The sequence below is a fragment of the Geotrypetes seraphini genome, chromosome 10 (assembly GCF_902459505.1).
Source record: "Geotrypetes seraphini chromosome 10, aGeoSer1.1, whole genome shotgun sequence".
NCBI classification, from domain to species: Eukaryota; Metazoa; Chordata; class Amphibia; order Gymnophiona; family Dermophiidae; genus Geotrypetes; species Geotrypetes seraphini.
Genome location: NC_047093.1, coordinates 18,740,543 through 18,758,280, shown reverse-complemented (window position 1 = coordinate 18,758,280; position 17,738 = coordinate 18,740,543). Strand labels below are relative to the sequence as shown.

Sequence of the window (17,738 nt, the reverse complement as noted above, 5' to 3'; positions counted from 1 at the left end):
TTTCTCTCCCCCTTTGTATTTTGGAAGTACACAGCTCTGCTAAGAGTTGAGATACTGAGAGTCCAGCTGTGCAAGATGAAATCAAGTTTCTAATTAGCTCTAAAAAATTCAAAAATGATCTGAAATGTGAAGAAAATTTACAGAAGTCAAATCAAGAATCCGAGGGGGTGTAACATTTTTTTTCAAAAATAAAATTTACATCCATATAATTTCCTAACTAAAGCTGTTCCAGACTGTTCTATAAATATTCTGTGGTTTTTTTCTTGAGGAATGGGTAGTGAGCATACAGACCTCCCTGACCTTTGCCATATGGGAGAGTATCTGCCACCCCCCCCACTTTATTTTAAATGAGTGTCCTAAATTTAAAATTTATAACATGGCATCACTTACAAGTTCTTGCAAGTGCTATTGCTGTGTAGCAAATGGAAACCCCCTAGTCACTGGCAGTGAAAGATATGTAGATAGTAAATTTAATAAATATGGTAGGCGACAGCAGATAACAACCTAAATGGACTATCCAATCTACCCAGTAAGTTGGTCAGGGCTGTAATTGCTGCCTCTTGCCATTTCTCATATCCCCCCCCCCCCCCGCTAATATCTTGGATACATTGGAGGCTGATATTCGGACCGTGGGAGTTAGCTGGGTTGAGCCCTAGATATTCAAAGCTGGGCTGTTTTCTAGTGGCCAACATTGAATATCCACGGGATTTTGGCTTCTATAAATTTAACCTGCTAAGTTTATAGTGGCCAAAGATAGACCAGCTATTTGCGTGGCCCCCTTTGGCCACTAAACATAACATAAGAATTGCCAAACTGGGACAGACTGAAGGTCCATCAAGCCCAGTATCCCGTTTTCAACAGTGGCCATCCCAGGTCCCAAGTACTTAGCAAGATTCCAAGAAATAAAACAGATTTTATGCTGGTTATCTTAGGAATAAGCAGTGAATTTCCTCAAGCTATCTCAATAATGGCCTATGGACTTCTCCTATAGGAAATTATCCAAACCTTTTTTTAAACCCTGCTAATCTAACTGATTTCACCACGTTCTCCGGCAACAAATTCCAGAGTTTAATTACCCGTTGTTTGAAGAAATATGTTCTCTGGTTTGTTTCAAATCTTCGCAAGCCCCCTAGTCATAGTAGTTTTTGAAAGAGTAAATAAGTGATTCACATCTACCCTTTCGACTCCACTCAGTATTTTATAGACCTCTTATCATATCACCCCTGAGCTGTCTCTTCTCCAAGCTGAAGAGCCCAAACTGCTTTAGCCTTTCCTTATAGGGAAGTCATCCCATCCCTTTTATCCCTCTGTACCTCTTCTTAGACAGCTCTAGTGCTTTTATATCTTATAAGTAGCCAGGTAAGTCGCACAACATATTTGGCTATCGGTTGAGCACTAATATTCAGCGGCCATATTGCGTTGAACATTTGTGGTTAGCTGGTTTAGTGCTGAATATCGGGTGGATTTTTTTGATAATTGTAGTTTCGTTAGAGAGTGTCTTTACAGCACCATCAAATGGTAGTAATAAATAGTGCATTTCTATCAGGTCTTCTGCACAGTCTTCAGAAATACGTACTCCATCTTCTGAAGTGGAAGGATCAGAATGCACAGCTGAGTTAATTAGACTTGGGGATACAGCTCATACATTCCTGTTGAGGAAAAGCGGTAAGTCTCTCTTTAACTATGATATACAGTATAAGAACATAAGAACATAAGCATCGCCTCTGCCGAGTCAGACCATAGGTCCATCGTGCCCAGCAGTCCGCACCCGCGGTGGCCCCCCAGGTCCATGACCTGTAGTGTTCTTTCACTTAAGACATTTTGTCCTTTATAGTACCCCTCTAGCTATACGCCTCAATCCCCTTTTCCTTTAGGAACATTTCCAACCCCTTTTTGAAACCCAAAATCGTACTCTGCTCTACCACCTCCCCCGGAAGCGCATTCCAGGTATCCACCACCCGCTGGCTGAAAAAGAACTTCCTAGCATTTGTTCTGAATCAGTATTTCTAAAGCACTGTTTTATACGTCGTATGAGCATTGTTAGCTGTAAAAATACAAGCAGAGAATACAGTAAATGGATTAATTAAGTATTTTTGGAATGATTTGTAGCTCATTTCTTTGCCTTAATCAAAAGGCTGCCATATTTGGGTTACAGAGCCAGATTGTGGAATGAGGCTGGGCAGGCAATTTAATTAAAAAAAACAACAACAACATTTTGGTACTGGAGGAAACACTTCTTTATCCAAGCAAATGATTGTTTTTAACTATCAGTACTTCAGTTCCAGAGTTTGCAAAAGCTGGAGAATTACAGAGAGAAAAATCTCCTAATGCTACCTGGGTAAAAGAACCTGAAAATGTTCATGTGACTTCTGATGTGTTGGGCCAGGTCTCCAGCAGAAGGGAAGCTACGGGCAGAAAAAATGGTAGGTAAATGGATCGTAACCGCAGTGCTTTTTACCTGGCTTTCTATGAGTTGTGCTCTCTTCCAACTTTGTCAGTATAACTTGTGTTTTGAATTGGTGCTCTTCTGGCTGACAATCTCTCCTCAAGTGACAGAAGACCAGATAGATTAATAAAATCCCAATAAAAAATTTTCTTCTCTCTTTCGTTTTCTATACTGTTGTCATTATGCAGCTGCTATAACACCTGGATTGTAGATGAAGGTAAAAGCAACTGGAATCTGTTTGTTTTCAGATGAAACATCACACTATTGACTGTATGAATTCTGAATTTGGGTTTTATAGTTTATTCAGACTTGCTAAACTGTTTTATGTGACTGGCAAGTTAAAGCAGTTTACAGGCTAACTTGGAGATAGAAAAGAATACCAGTTTCTGATTAGGTCAGCAGAATCAAACAAAAAAAATATGCATATAATACAGCTAAAAATATATTCAAGCCCTAAAAAAATTCTAAAAGAATGGATAGCATAAAATTCATATATATGGTGACCTATGGCTGATTTTGTATTAGTGTCTTGTTTTAGGTTGTGCATTCAACTTGGTAGACCGCAAAACATCCCTATTACCCCTGAGTACACATTTGACCTTGCTTAAGAAATTTCCAAATTATTTGATAATAAATTTTATACCTGTACCAGGTGGCTCACTATTGAGCAGTGGTAGGGTTCTATCTTTTATTGCTTCTGTTAAGCACCCTGTCCCATATGTGATGATTTGGTGTAGGATTGGGCTGGGGAGGGCATCAATGGAAACTCCACTAACTTGGAACAGGAGGATGTTACTAGCCAGACTTTACGGTAAATATCCTGTAAACAGGATGGTTGGATAGGCTGGAGTGAGCTTGGATGGTAACTTCAACAGTTGGAACCTAGGACAATAGCAGGTGGACTTTACAGTCTATGACCCAGAAAATCAAAGAAGAGACGAGTTAATTTAACCATGTATTTTTAATGGGTATAACTAATGGGCAGACTGGATGGAGCGTTTAGGTCTTTATCTGCCGTCATTTACTATGTTACCTGGCAGAAACCCAAAGAGTAGCAACATTCCAGAGCTTAGACTGTGATGTCATAATGCCTCATTCCACCAATGCCTAAGAGCCAACCTCAGCAGTGATGTCACAATGGCTTGATTAGATGGAAACTTCAGCATTTGGAACTTAGGACAATACCAGGTGGATTTTACAGTCTATGACCCAGAAATATCAAAGAAGAGACGAGTTAATTTAATCATGTATAGTTTAATGGGTATAACATGGGCAGACTGGATGGACCGTTCAGGTCTTTATCTGCTGTCATTTACTATGTTAATACTTTCTCTGTCTCTCAAAGGTTTAGCAGACCAATTTCTTAGTCAGGAGATGCTCAGTGACAGCCTGAGATACAGTGCCAAAAAGCTGGGGGAACCTATTCGCTCAGCCATTCCTCTGCAGCCTCCCTATCAACCCCTGGAGTTTAGACCTACTCCTCGGACAGGGAGGGAAGAGGAAGAACATGGAGGCTCAAACAGGACTCGGCTCTCACAGATGAGATGTCAAGAAACAGCAGGAGCAGCTGCAATTTCACATGTAAGTAAAAAGCAAGAGAGTGCATGTTCAGCTGTAAAAGATCTGGACCCTTTAAGACAGTGTCCCGCACAGAAAACTTCTGGCTGCGGCTGGAGGGCACCCAGAAATGTCCGGATGTGGACGTGATGATGTCACGTGCATGCATGATGTCATCACATAGACGTCTGCGCATGCGCAAAGGCCCTGCAGAAGGGGCCCTGAGCCGACAGTGGGTGGCGCTGGAGCAGGAGAGACATGTCCCGTAGGCAGTCAGCTGGCGCCAGCTTCTCGTGGCACACAGTTTGCGATACACAGCTTTAAGAATTTCAGTGAAAAAAGTCCTTAGAGCATGTCTCTTTTATCCACAGTGAGATGACCCTTAAACTGCATTTCTTGGTGGAGAAGCTCCAGCTTAATTAAACAGATCTCAGACTTGGGTAGTGGGGACTAGGTTTGGTGGTGGTTGTTTGTTTGGTTTTTACCTTATCTGCCTTTTTTTCCTTACAGATCACAGAACCAGTAAGATCTGTACCTGAGACCAGGTTTGCTAATATGACTGGGTTCAGCACTTTTGAAGGTGAGGCTGGCAGAATTTCCTGTTAAGCGACATTGGATTTACTTGGCTAACATGCTTCATAATTCCAATTGCTAGAGATTTTAACATTATAGCTTTTAGTTTTCCCAAGGATTCTGTAGCTTCTAGAATTACAGTAATACCCCTAAGAAAAGGGTAGTCCTGGCTCCAATTTCTCTCTATTTTTTTACACACATTAATTTCTGTAAGCTGTGACTATTTATTGCGGTCTTTGCAGTGTGGGTTGTTTTTTTTTGGTTGTTTTTTTTACAGCTTCCAGAACTCTAATAAGATCCCTTGAATAAGCTAGGAATTTTTTTATTTTTTTTTCTGCTGTTTATCTGCTGCTTACACGCTAGTTTATTTTTTCTCAGCATCACAGGAGTGTGAAAGGAAAGTATTTAAGTTTAGGCTCCCCTGGTCAAACTTCAGTGAATTTCTATGTGAATGGAAGTTGATAAAACCTTTACATGGTACAAAGTTAAACAAAATACTAGACAAATTCCAGGAGCAAATATAGTAATTACTTGTGTTAGAATAAATATTAAGAAACAATCTCCACAAGTCTAAATATTCAATAAATAAATATAAAATAACTAGAAAACACACACTAAAGTGCACTTAGTGCTATAGCTAATCAATCTAATGTCATAAAAAAATGCCAACAAATGAAAGAACCTCCCTCACCCCAAGAAGTCTACAAAGATTAGGGAAAAGAGATGAAGTCCAACTCCAAACTGAGCAAAAAATGAAAATAATTCTATAATTTAAGAGTATTAAACGGACAAGCCCTCAGTCACACAGCAACCTCTGGAAACTCCAGGGAAAAGCTGTCGCGGGTTTACACCCAGAAAGGTGTTAACTGCGAAACATCCCCGGGTTTGCTCCGGATAATATTTATAGTGCTTAACTAGTGCAAAATGTGCAATGTGTGAAAAAACTCAAATGAAAAAAACACACATTATCAAAATAAAGAAGGAATTCATCTCTTACCCCTAAGCTGGGGGCCAAACTGGAAAGTTAGTGTCCAAATCCAACCAAGCTCAAAAATATACAGCCTGTAAGAACTTAGCTTCTCCGTGTGTAGTGGAGATGGTGATCCATAAGCAGTAAATGAAGTAAACGTCCAACGGACTCCGTTTCGGGGGAGAACACCCCCTTCCTCAGGAACCGCACTGCTCAATGACTCTCAAGTTCGTGAATGAAGCAGGAAAGAAATGGCACTGGTTTGGAGAGGACGCCCTCTTTTTAACTCGCAGAAACAGAAACAGGTGAAATGAAAAAGTCAGGTGATCAAGCACCTGACCAAGACAGCTTGCAAAGGAACTTGAAACAAATCCTTTAAAGAAACATTCACACTCAGTAAGTATGTTGCCACTCTATATAGTCATTCAGACCCTTAGGGGTTAAAGATTGAAGCTCGAATATCCAAAATTGTTCTCTGTGTTGAAGTCGAGTCAGTCTGTCTCCCTGGAAATCCTCAAAAACTTGCTCCATAACAAACCACCTGAGATCTTGAAAGGAGTGGTCGGCTAATATGCAATGAGGGACCATGGGAGCAGTCATGGACCCCGTGTGTATACGTGACCTGTGTTCTATGAGAACACATAAAAAAATGCCAGCATTGGTTGTAAAGAGGGACCATTATAGCACTTGAGAGTCCCTCTTACTGTCCTCCACAAAGAATACAAACAATAAAATTATTAATGTGTCTTATTATATAAAATTTTTGTTGTTGTTACTTATCTGGTTATGGCAGAATCAATTTTGGAGGCAGAAGCATGGCAATCGTACTAAATTGTAATCACTACATTCTTATTCAAAGTGCTATAAACGCTCTAAAGCTCCGTGTTCTCTGAAATTCCGGCCTCCCTTCGACTCGAGTTTCACCAACAGCGAAGTCAGGAAAGGGGCACTTCAAAAAGCATATGAAAAAAGTGTATAATCCAAAAACCTTCACTATTTGGTTAAAAACTTATCAAATCTTTATTATATTAATTCAATGTCATATAGGTTATAAAAATGAAAATGAATCAAAGCAACTAAAATAAAGTATCCACTTACTTGCATGGCCAGAGGGCTCGCTAAGACTCAGTGGGGGGAACAAAAGCAAAGCAGAAAAACGCTAACATTAGATGAGATCATTTAAAAGCGCTGGGGCGAACACGTCACTAATGACGTGTAGTATATCCTCCACCAATACTAAAGGGAAGATCCTAAACCCACCTCCCTCCTTCCCTACGGCCAAAGCTATCTCCTTCCCCCTTACCTTCGCGGCACTTTAGTAAAGAAACTTACTGAAGCCAGGGAAGCTTGCCTGCTTGCAGTCACATGTGTGTGGACGGAAGCTTCTCCTCTGAAGCAACTTCCAGTTGCGTCAGAGGAGAAGCTTCCGCCCACACACGCGACTGCAGGCACAGGTAGGCAGTCTCTGCCGGCTTCAGTAAGTTTATTTACTAACACGCCGCAAAGGTAAGGGGGAAGGAGATAGCTTTGGCCGTAGGGAGGGAGGGAAGGAGGGAGGTGGGTTTAAGATCTTCCCTTTAATATTGGTGGAGGGAGATTCTTGGGCCACTGAAGGGCGGTGAAGTGGCGAGAGGGAAGGGTGAATGCGACGGGGACAGGGCGGTGAAGGGGACAGTGGTCTGGTGACGAGGCAGTGACGGGGACAGGTTTTTTTCCCCATGTCATTCTCTACTTCTATATACAACCTTATCTTATTTCCTGCTCAGTCACATAATATAAATCACATGTTATGTACCAGTTGTACATTTAGAAAATATATATATAAGCAGCCATTGTATTGGGTGGGAAAGGGAGGGAAAAGGAAAGTATTTACTAGAATGATTAAGGAAAAAATAAACAAGGGGTTAGATACTTTAGGGGTAAATATGTGTGTCATGAAAAACATTTTTTGGATTCTAAATATGAAAGAAGAGGGGAAAAAGATTATAATGAGAAGTTTTAAAATGTATAATGTCTTTTAAGATATATTCTATTAATGTCAATGGCCTGAATCACGTAATCAAAAGGAAAAAAGTATTAACATTTTTAAAAAAGCAAAATGCGGATATTTACTGTCTGCAGGAGACCCATCTTAGTATAAAGGAATCACAGAAATTATCGGGTGGGTGGGTAAAGGAATGTTTTTTTGCTCCAGCAGAGGGTAAAAAAGCAGGGGTAGCAATTCTTATAAATAAAAAATGTATGGCCAAGATTAAGGTAAAAAATTCAGATCCACATGGAAGATGGATACATATTGATATAGGTATGGGAAATGATGCCCTGACGTTGTTTAATATATATGCCCCTAATTCGAATCAATCAGAATTTTTTAAAAAGTTACAGAATATGTTATTACCACTGGCTGCTTCTAATTTAGTGGTGGCTGGAGATTTTAATGCTGTAATGGATCCATTATTGGATAAAAAACCAGGTAAAAGTATAAAATCTTTAGGTTTAGATAATTTGGTTCAATCATGTGATTTGAAAGATATATGACGTATTCTTCATTTTAATGATCAGGAATTTTCATTTTGTTCACAGGTTCATAAATCATTTTCAAGAATAGATTATATTTTTGTTTCAACAAATAAAGTGCAACAGGTGATTAAAGCTTCCATAGATCCTATTATTATTTCGGATCATGCGGGAGTATGGATAGAATTACAATTAGATCAATTAGAGAATGGTAGACCTCTTTGGAGATTTGATAATGCATTGCTTGTGGATGACAAATTTTTGGAAAATTTTAAAACACAAATTAACGATTTCTTTCAAATAAATTTAGTGGAGGATACATCTATAGAGAATGTATGGGATGCATTTAAAGCAACTATGAGGGGTAATATTATATCATATTCAGCTTTTATTAGGAAACAGATTAAAATACAATATATAGAATTAGAAAAAGAAATAAAAATATTAGAAGCTAAATTGGTAAGTAAATGGGAAAATGAAGTTTTGCAAGCTCTTTTGAAAGCAAAAGGTAAATATAATGAATTAACTTCAAAAATGATAAGAAGAGATTTGTTTTCCAAGCAAACAATGTATTATGGAAATTCTAATAAGGCGGGGAGATTATTGGCAAATTATCTTAAAGCAAAAAAAAGAAGAACTAATATTAATGGAATAAAAGATGATAATGGTATAATAACAAATCAAACAAATATAATATTAAAACAATTTTTAAAATTTTATAAGGACCTGTATTCTTCTGAGTCTTATTTGGAGAGACAAAAAGATGGAAAAAATTTTTTAGATTCAATTAATGGACCTAAGGTTCCTGATCATATAAAACGGAGTTTAGATGAACCTATATCATTAAAAGAATTAGAAACAGCATTGAGATCTCTTAGAGTTGGATCCGCTCCAGGTGGTGATGGTTATACAGTAGAATTTTATAAAACATTTCAAAATATCCTTTCCCCATATTTACTAAATTTATATCAGACACAACTTATAAAAGGTAATATTAAAGGTACTATGGCTGAATCAATAATAATTGTTTTACCTAAGCCAAATAAAGATCCTACTTTGGTTTCAAACTACAGGCCTATATCTTTGATAAATGTTGATAATAAACTTTTGGCGAAAATTTTGGCTTTGAGATTAGCCAAAGCTCTCCCACATATTATAGATATGCATCAAACGGGTTTCGTTGCTAAAAGACATTCCTCTAATAACTCTAGATTATTGTTTCACATGTTAAACTTATCAAAAAAAATGGATGAACCAGCTTTTACAGTTTCACTAGATGCTGAAAAAGCATTTGATAGGGTAGAATGGAATTTTATGTATCAGGCTTTAGAATGGTTTGGTATAGGTTCTGGATTTATACAAATGGTAAAAACATTGTATAGCTTCCCGATTGCAAGATTAAATATTAATAATAAGATATCTGATGGTTTTCAATTGCAGAGGGGAGTTAGACAAGGTTGTCCTTTGTCTCCTTTGTTATTTGATGTTGTATTAGAACCCTTATTGTTAGCAATACAGCAAAAGAGGGAGATACAAGGTATTCCATATTCAGATATGGAATATAAAATTTCAGCTTATGCTGATGATATTTTACTTTATTTGAGAAATCCAGAGTCTACCTTATCTTCTTTATTGGAATTAATTGATAAGTTTGGCAAATTTTCAGGTTATAAAATTAATTGGAATAAATCTGAAATTATACCTTTAAATATTCATTGTGTAAAAGGATTATTTGACACTTTTCCATTCATATGGAAAGAAGAAGGATTTAAATATCTTGGCATTCAAGTTAAAAATACAACTGAAGATACTGTAAAAGAGAATGAAAAATATGTATTAAAAAAAGTTACGGATTTATGTGAGCAATGGAACCCATTACATATTTCTTGGTGGGGAAGAGTTCAAACTATTAAAATGATGATGTTACCTGTAGTTTGCTACCAAATGAGTATGATACCTATTTATTTTCAGGGGTCCTTTTATAAAAAGCTTAATAGCATTTTAACAAAATTTCTTTGGCTTGGTAAAACACCTAGAATAGCTTTAGTAACTTTGCAAAAATCAATTAAGGAGGGAGGGGTAAATTTTCCAAATTTTTATAGGTACCATCAAGCCTATATTCTACGTCAGGGTATGTATTGGATCCTCCCAGAACTTATAGATAATGCACCAGATTGGTTATATTTGGAATGGCGCCTTATGTTTCCCCTAAATTTAGTTCACCTTCCAAGTATTAACATGCCTAGAAGATACAGAGAAAATAAAATTTTAATGGATACTTGGAAAACGTTGAGATTTATAAGTAAATTAACACCTATCCCAATAAACAAATCAACTAATCAATCTATGGATAAACTCCAAGATCAAAATTGGCGGAGCTCAAATCCTTTGGAAGAACTGGATTATTGCAGGCATTAGATCTTTGGATGACGTTATTTCAGAAGGTAAACTGCTGGATTTTTCACAATTGCAACATAGATTTGGTCTTAATAAAACACAAAGTTTTAAATGGTTGCAATTGAAGCAGGCCATTCAGGTTGGGTTCCCTGAATGGAAAACATTGAATAATCAATATAGTTTAAAGTTCTTATGTTTTCAAGCAGACTTCCTAGGACATCAAGCCGCATTGTGGTATAAATTAATATCTGGATATTTGAATAAAAAACCAAAAAATGGTCTAAGAGATATTTGGAGCATTGAGATTAAGCATCAAATTAATGCATCTCAATGGCCACTAATTTGGTCTTGGAGAATGAGATGTACAATGTCAGCATCTATGAGACAAACTTGGTTCTTTTTATTACATAGAGCTTTTTGGACCCCTACACGTTTGCAAAAATTAGACAGTTCTAAGTCTAATAAATGCTGGCACTGTAATCTGGAACCAGGGACATTAGATCACTTACTTTATCATTGTCCCTACATTAAAACTTTTTGGAATTCAATTTGGCCACAAATTAATAAATTAATGGAAAATCATATAGCAATATCATATGATACGGTATTATTTGGAATGATGATGAGGAAAAATAGTCAAATTTCACCAGAAAATAACAAGCTTTTATTAATAATGACAGGGGTTGCCATTCAACATATAACCAATAATTGGAAGAATTATAATAACCTAAATTATACATTTTGGTGGAATACAATTTGTCACATATATAAAATGGAAAGAGTAATAGCAATACAAAGAGGGACATATACTAAATTCATAAAAATATGGGAGCCATTGACAAAATACTGCAATGAATAAATATTAAGATTTCTCTTCTTCTTTTCTTCTTTTAAGTATCTTTTTTATGACGCACATAGAGGGGGGGTAATGAAAATAATATCTACATAATATGTTATAATATGTTATACAATATGTATGAATGAAAAATAATAAAAGGGTGGGGGGAGGGAGAGGGGATAAAAATATATTTAGAATATGATATATTAGATACAAAAATGATATTGTGTAATTTATCAATTGTAATTTAATATTTTGTACATTTTATGTAAAATTTGAAAATTAAAAATATTATATTAAAGTAATAAAAGGGTGGGGGGAGGATGAGGGGGAAAATCAAATTTAGATATATAATGTATTAGATATAAAAGTGATACTATGTATTTATCAATTGTATTTTAATATTTTGTACACTTTATGTAAAATTTGAAAATAAAAAATAATGGGAAAAAAAAAAAGAAAGTGAAAGTACATGTGCCTTTTCTCTTTGAAAAATTTTTAAGGGAAAAATGTGTGTCTCACTTGTGCATTTTACAACTTAGCTTGAAAAATATGGGCAAATGTTGAAAAATCCTGCATGTACACTTTTCCTTCCCTTTCATTCTGCACCCCTTGTCTCGGTGTGACTAAAAGTCCGTCATTGAGAAACAAGGCCTGGGCTTTTAGCCACCCTGAAGAAGGGTAGGGATGGCATCGCTGCTGAGGATTCAAAAGGTGCAGAGAGACTGTGAGGAAGGAAATAGGAAACTCTTAACACAACTAGAATTAGAGAGAAAATAGGGCAGAATTCTTTATTTAAAGGGAAAACAACTTATTCTCTTAACAGATGATTTGCCAGCTGGAGATGAAAAACTAGTGTCCACAGAGAACAGAAATATTCAACAGACTATCGGCTTGCCAGAGGAACTACCCGACACAGCCAAAGTGACAGAAGTAAATGATCTCTTGTCTTTTTTTTCTTTTCACAAGCTGCTGGTTTGTTAAATGCTCTATAAAGGCTGATCTGGGTTTCAAAGGATTTAGGTTCAAATCCCCCAGCCGTGTGGTGGTCAGCTGTAGGGTGTGGATGGAAGGCAGACTAGCTGCAACTATGGCTTCCTTGTGTTTGGAGGGGGTGGGGGGTGTCTTGAAGTGACCTCTAAAGGATTAATAAAGTTAATGGGCACACTATCTAAGAGAAGGTAAAGTTAACATGGAATCGAAATTCAATAAGGTCTGAAATTTACTCACATAACCTTTTTGCATTGCAATGGTGAGTTCCATTTTGTACATATGACATACAGAATTCCACCAGAAATTGTAATTTAACCTGTCATATTTTTTCCAATTGTATGTTATTTGTTGTATTGCTAGTCCAGTTAAAATAAACAAAAGTTTGTTGTTATTTGACAAAATTTGACTTCTTGCTCTCATAGTTGTTCCAAATAAAATAGTATCATATGTCAAGGCTACCGGGTTTTCTAACATCCTATTAATTTGAGGCCAAATTGATTTCCAGAATGATAAAATAAATGGACAATAGATTATGTGAGTAAATTTCAGAAAGTCTGGGGACCATTAACAGATTTTTGTAATGAATGATTAACTTTTCCCATGATAAGATATTTGATTAGAGGGGAAAAGGGGTGGGATTTTATTTCTGATTATTACATAAAATATCAATATTTGAATGAATTCACAATAAAGGTGATTTTATGTATTATTGAATTGGGAGGGAGGGAGGGATGGGGGATTATTATATTTAATAAGAATGATATAAATTTAGATTTCTTACATAATATTTAACATTATAGAATACTAATTTCCTAATGAAATGTTAAACTTGATGCTAATATGTGAGTTAATCAAGTGTGTATCTTTAAGTTTTATATGAGTTTAATTGATACACTTGTAACATACAAAAATGAATAAAGAATTAATAATAAAAAAAAAAAAAGAAATTCAATAAGGTAATATCTGATTTGCAGTTGATAACTTTTGTCACTTAACAAAGAAAAATAATCCTCTTTAACTGAGAGGTGCCTCATAGATTTTATCTCTAGACACAGAGCAAAAATACTAGTGAGAACAAAGCAAGAGCATTTAATATAAAATGTGTAGAAAAGAGGAATACATTTCTCTTTTTTAATGGAATTTATTTCCTCTGCTGGTGAGGAGCTGTTGGTCCATTTGCAGACCCCAACTTAAGTCTTTCTGGATATCTCCAAGAAGAGCTGAGTCCAGAGCAAGGCTTGTGCTTTGAACACTTCCATCTTGGGCACTGAACCCCAAGGTGGACTCTAGCATCTGGTAACTGTGATTCAGGTTATCCTTCCCAATGTGCATCACTTTGCAGTTGCCCACATTAAATTTCATCTGCCAATTTCCAAAGGTCTGCTTTTCTAATTACCTGAAGATGGGGATGTTATGAAAGAGATAATCACAGCCCCTAATTGGGGGAGGGGGCTGTGAAGAGGATATTTGGTTTTGTCAGTGGTAACGCCTAAAAACCAAACTTAGGGTTCATGTTGGTTATCACACAATTGCAATTTATGGCAATGGGAGGGATCAACATAGAGGCATCAGATCCCAATTTTGGTTTGCTTTGGGCTGTAAACCCAAAGGAGCAGGAGAAAGCTACTGGGAGAGCTCTGCCCCTTTCTATGTCCTCCCCACACTCCCCACTCCCAATAAAACCCTCCTCCATTATTAATACATTTGGCCTTTGCCCTCTTTTACGTGGTTACTATAGAGATCTTCAGGTGCTGCATTCAAGAAGGTTGCCTTTCGGACCCTGCCAGATGGGAAGTTTCTGACTTTACGGACTGACATAGCGGAGAAGGATGAATGGGAGTCTGTCAGTGAGGAGGAGGAGGAGAAGAAGAAGGAAGATTCTGTCCCGTTGCAGCAAAGCACAGTATGGCACTTATCAGAGATGACACCCAGTAGACGGCAGTCTGATAGTGAAGCCTGGTACGTATTGACATCTATCACAGCATTAGTATAATCAGACCAGGGGTGGGGGAACAGTTTGACTAAATAATTTCATTAACAATCAGGAAACCCTCTTGCTTGGGAAGGTGTGGCCTATATGAGCACCTCACCTCCTCAAAGATAATTGATTTTTGTTATTTACACTTCCCTCTCCATATTCACGGGGGTTCAGGGCAGAGCCGGCCCGCAAATATTAAAAACCCGCAAATAACCCCTAACCCCCCGCTTCCCCCGGCTATTTTAAGCCCTGAAAGTTCCCTCCCTTAAGCCTTACCGGGAGGTCTAGCGGATTTTCAGGCAGGAGCGATCTTCCCACGCTCCTGCCCTGTGCAGATCACTCACAGGAAATGGCTGCCTTGAGCTCACGTAGTCTCTTGAGCCATTTCCTGTGAGCGATCTGCACAGGGCAGGAGCGTGGGAAGATCGCTCCTGCCTGAAAACCAACTAGACCACCAGGTAAGGCTTAAAGGCGGGCTTTCAGGGCTTAAAATAGCCTGAAAAATTAAAATGTATTTTTTGATCCAAAACCGCAAATAAGCAAATCCATAGATATGGAATTCGTAAATACGGAGGGGGAAGTGTATTTATTTAGTTGGGGGGGGTCATTAAAGTTTCATGATCCCAATTGAGGGTTAAAAGCAGTGGCTGCCTCATCTCTTCACTCTCCTGCTTCTACCTCAATTACAACCAGTATCTACCCATTCTCTTTCTCAACCTCAGTCGTTTTCAGCAGCCTTATCCCTCCCCTTTGTTTTCCTCCAACAACTTCAATTGGTCCAGGCAGCTGGGGCAGAGGAGCAAAAGATGATGTGCTAACAGAATAAGAATATAGTACTCCCCCGATATTCATGGGGGTTCCGTTCCAGGAACCTCCGCGAATGCTGAAAAACCGCAAATACGGTTTTTAGCGGGGGAGATTGGAGAGGGCACCTGGAGAGGCAGGAGAGAGCAGCCGTAGCGCTGGCGAGTGAAGGAAATCACTCGCAGTATGCTCCGCCCGCCTCTTCCTGCACTAAAATCGGGCCTCACCAATCAGAAGCTGCTTTGACAAGCAGCGTTCCGGCTGCTCTCTCCTGTCGCTGTGGCTGTCCTCTTCTGCCCGGTCATTCACGGTCGGAAAATCCGCGAATGACTGCGAACCACGAATGACTGGGGGAACACTGTATTTGATCAGCATGGGTGTTAGAGAGGGGACGAGGGGTCTTGCTGCAGGCTGCATGAGCTTGACCAGTGGTTTAGATGTTCCCCCATCCTGGTCCAGAGACTTTCTGCCAGCTGCCAGTACTGTAGATGCCTTTCTAATCAGAATCTGAGCTTTAAAATGTCTTCTTTCATGTTTTTCAAATGCATCTGAGGTGAAAAGAAATGCGTGGGGGGTTTCTTTTCTCTGTAGTTCACCTGACATGCCCTTGAATCTCAGCTAGAAATGCTTGTTGAGGGGCAGAAGTCTAGCTTAAAATTTGTTTGTTAATAATAATAATTTATTTTCTTATATACCGCATCACCAGCAGTTCTGGGCGGTTCACAACAGTAAGACTGAACATTTCAGTTAGTAATACAATTCCGAAAAAAAAACTATCATAGCTACATCGTTAAGTACATAATCAGATAAAAATACATTTAAAATATAAAACATAATAAAAAGTACATTTGAAATGCAGAATCTTTTGTTTTATAAATCTTTATTCATTTTCTTATGTTACAGCAAGTGGATTACATAAGCTCAATTAAAACTTGGATATACACACTTGATAAACTCATAATAAATATCAGTGAAACATTTTTTTTTCTTTTTGAAGCAAAGTATATAATACAGTTTAATATATAAGAATTTTAAATTATTTAATACATATTGAATATAATAGTTTCCCATCCCCTCCCCCCTCCCTTCCAGTCAATAATACATATTTTTATTGTATTTCCTTCTGTTATTGGTATAATATTTTGTAATAACCAGAAATAGGCTCCCCTCCCTTTTCCCTTCCTATCACATATTTTAATTATGGGAAAATTTATCATTCTTTACAAAAATCTGTTAATGGTCCCCATATTTTTTGAAATTTATTCATATATCCTTTTTGTGTTGCAATAGCGAGTTCCATTTTGTATATGTGGCATACAGAATTCCACCAGAAAATATAGTTTAATCTGTCATGTTGTTTCCAATTGAATGTGATTTGTTGTATTGCTATTCCAGTTAAAATAAATAGAAGTTTGTTATTACTTGCTGAAATTTGACTTCTTGCTCTCATGGTTTCTAACATCCTATTAATTTGGGGCCAAATTGATTTCCAGAATGATAAGATAAATGGACAAAAGAATAAAAGATGGTCTAATGTCCCAACTTCAGTATGACAGTGCCAGCATCTATTAGATCTTGAGCTATCTATTTTTTGTAAACGAACAGGGGTCCAAAAAGCTCTATGTAGAAGAAAAAACCAAGTTTGTCTCATAGATGCTGACACTGTACATTTTAACCTCCAAGACCAAAGCCGTGGCCATTGAGATGCACTAATCTGATGCTTTATCTCAATGCTCCAAATGTCTCTAAGAATCTAAAAAGAATGCATCTTAAAGTCTCAATAATCTTGTTTATCGAATAGATGTGTTTTCAATAATTTCCGAAATATAGGATAAGAATTGGCTTGAATAGTCAACGGAATCATCCAGGAGTTCATCTTCCCCGCCTGATATTCCAATGCCCTGTCCAAAAAAGTCTTGTAATGGCAGGCCTTTGGGGTATGGAAGAGGAACATACCTGAATTTCTGGTAAATTTTAATGACGTGAGCAATTTCAAATAAAATGCCAAAAAAGAAGGTAATAAACCAAAAAGAGCCTTATAACATACACCCAAATTTTTTTTATTTTTTTTAAATAAATCTTTATTCATTTTGACATCTTACATCAAGTGTAACAATAATCAACATTGAAATTGAATACATCACTTGAATTTCTATCATATTCAACATTAAAACATAAAGTTTTATCCCTTCCTTCCCACCCCTACTATAATATATATAATTATTTTCTATTGATCTATCTATTGATCTAAACATTTGACAAAATTCAGAACCCCCCCCCCCCCCAAACCCATCCCCATATTGCAATGTTGTTATATGTGCAAAGTTTTAAGATACACCCAAATTTAAAAAGCACTCTGGCCTCAAAAAGGCAGCCAATATAATCTAGCATAAAAAGGACTAACATGATCATACTTCTTGAGACCAAAAATCAAACAAACTATTGTATTTTTTTTTTGTGTGTGTTACCCACTATATGTGTTTTCCCTTAAATGTTTCCTTTCTCTCTTTAAAAATTGTAGTTCATCCCCCTCACCTTCCGTGCCAGTCATGTATTAGAATGTATAGAATTTGTATGTAATTGTATTAAATAATTTTGTTTTGCCCCCCCATTTTTTTTAAATGTTATGCGCATTGAAGCATTTGATACTGTGTACATGACAAATTTA

General features: G+C 37.2%; 1 protein-coding gene across 5 annotated transcripts in view; it reads left to right on the top strand.

Moving 5' to 3' along the window:
* The window catches only part of CEP95 (centrosomal protein 95), a 125,227-nt gene that overhangs the window by 43,407 nt on the left and 64,082 nt on the right, over window positions 1-17,738 (top strand). For 4 of the 5 annotated variants that reach the window (XM_033962076.1, XM_033962072.1, XM_033962075.1 and 1 more), the window contains 6 exons: window positions 1,547-1,665; window positions 2,280-2,423; window positions 3,792-4,027; window positions 4,514-4,583; window positions 12,122-12,228; window positions 14,027-14,247. In XM_033962076.1, the coding sequence (XP_033817967.1) occupies window positions 1,547-1,665; window positions 2,280-2,423; window positions 3,792-4,027; window positions 4,514-4,583; window positions 12,122-12,228; window positions 14,027-14,247 (897 nt within the window). The remainder of the gene's footprint in view (window positions 1-1,546; window positions 1,666-2,279; window positions 2,424-3,791; window positions 4,028-4,513; window positions 4,584-12,121; window positions 12,229-14,026; window positions 14,248-17,738) is intronic. The other variant, XM_033962073.1, reaches the window with a different exon arrangement.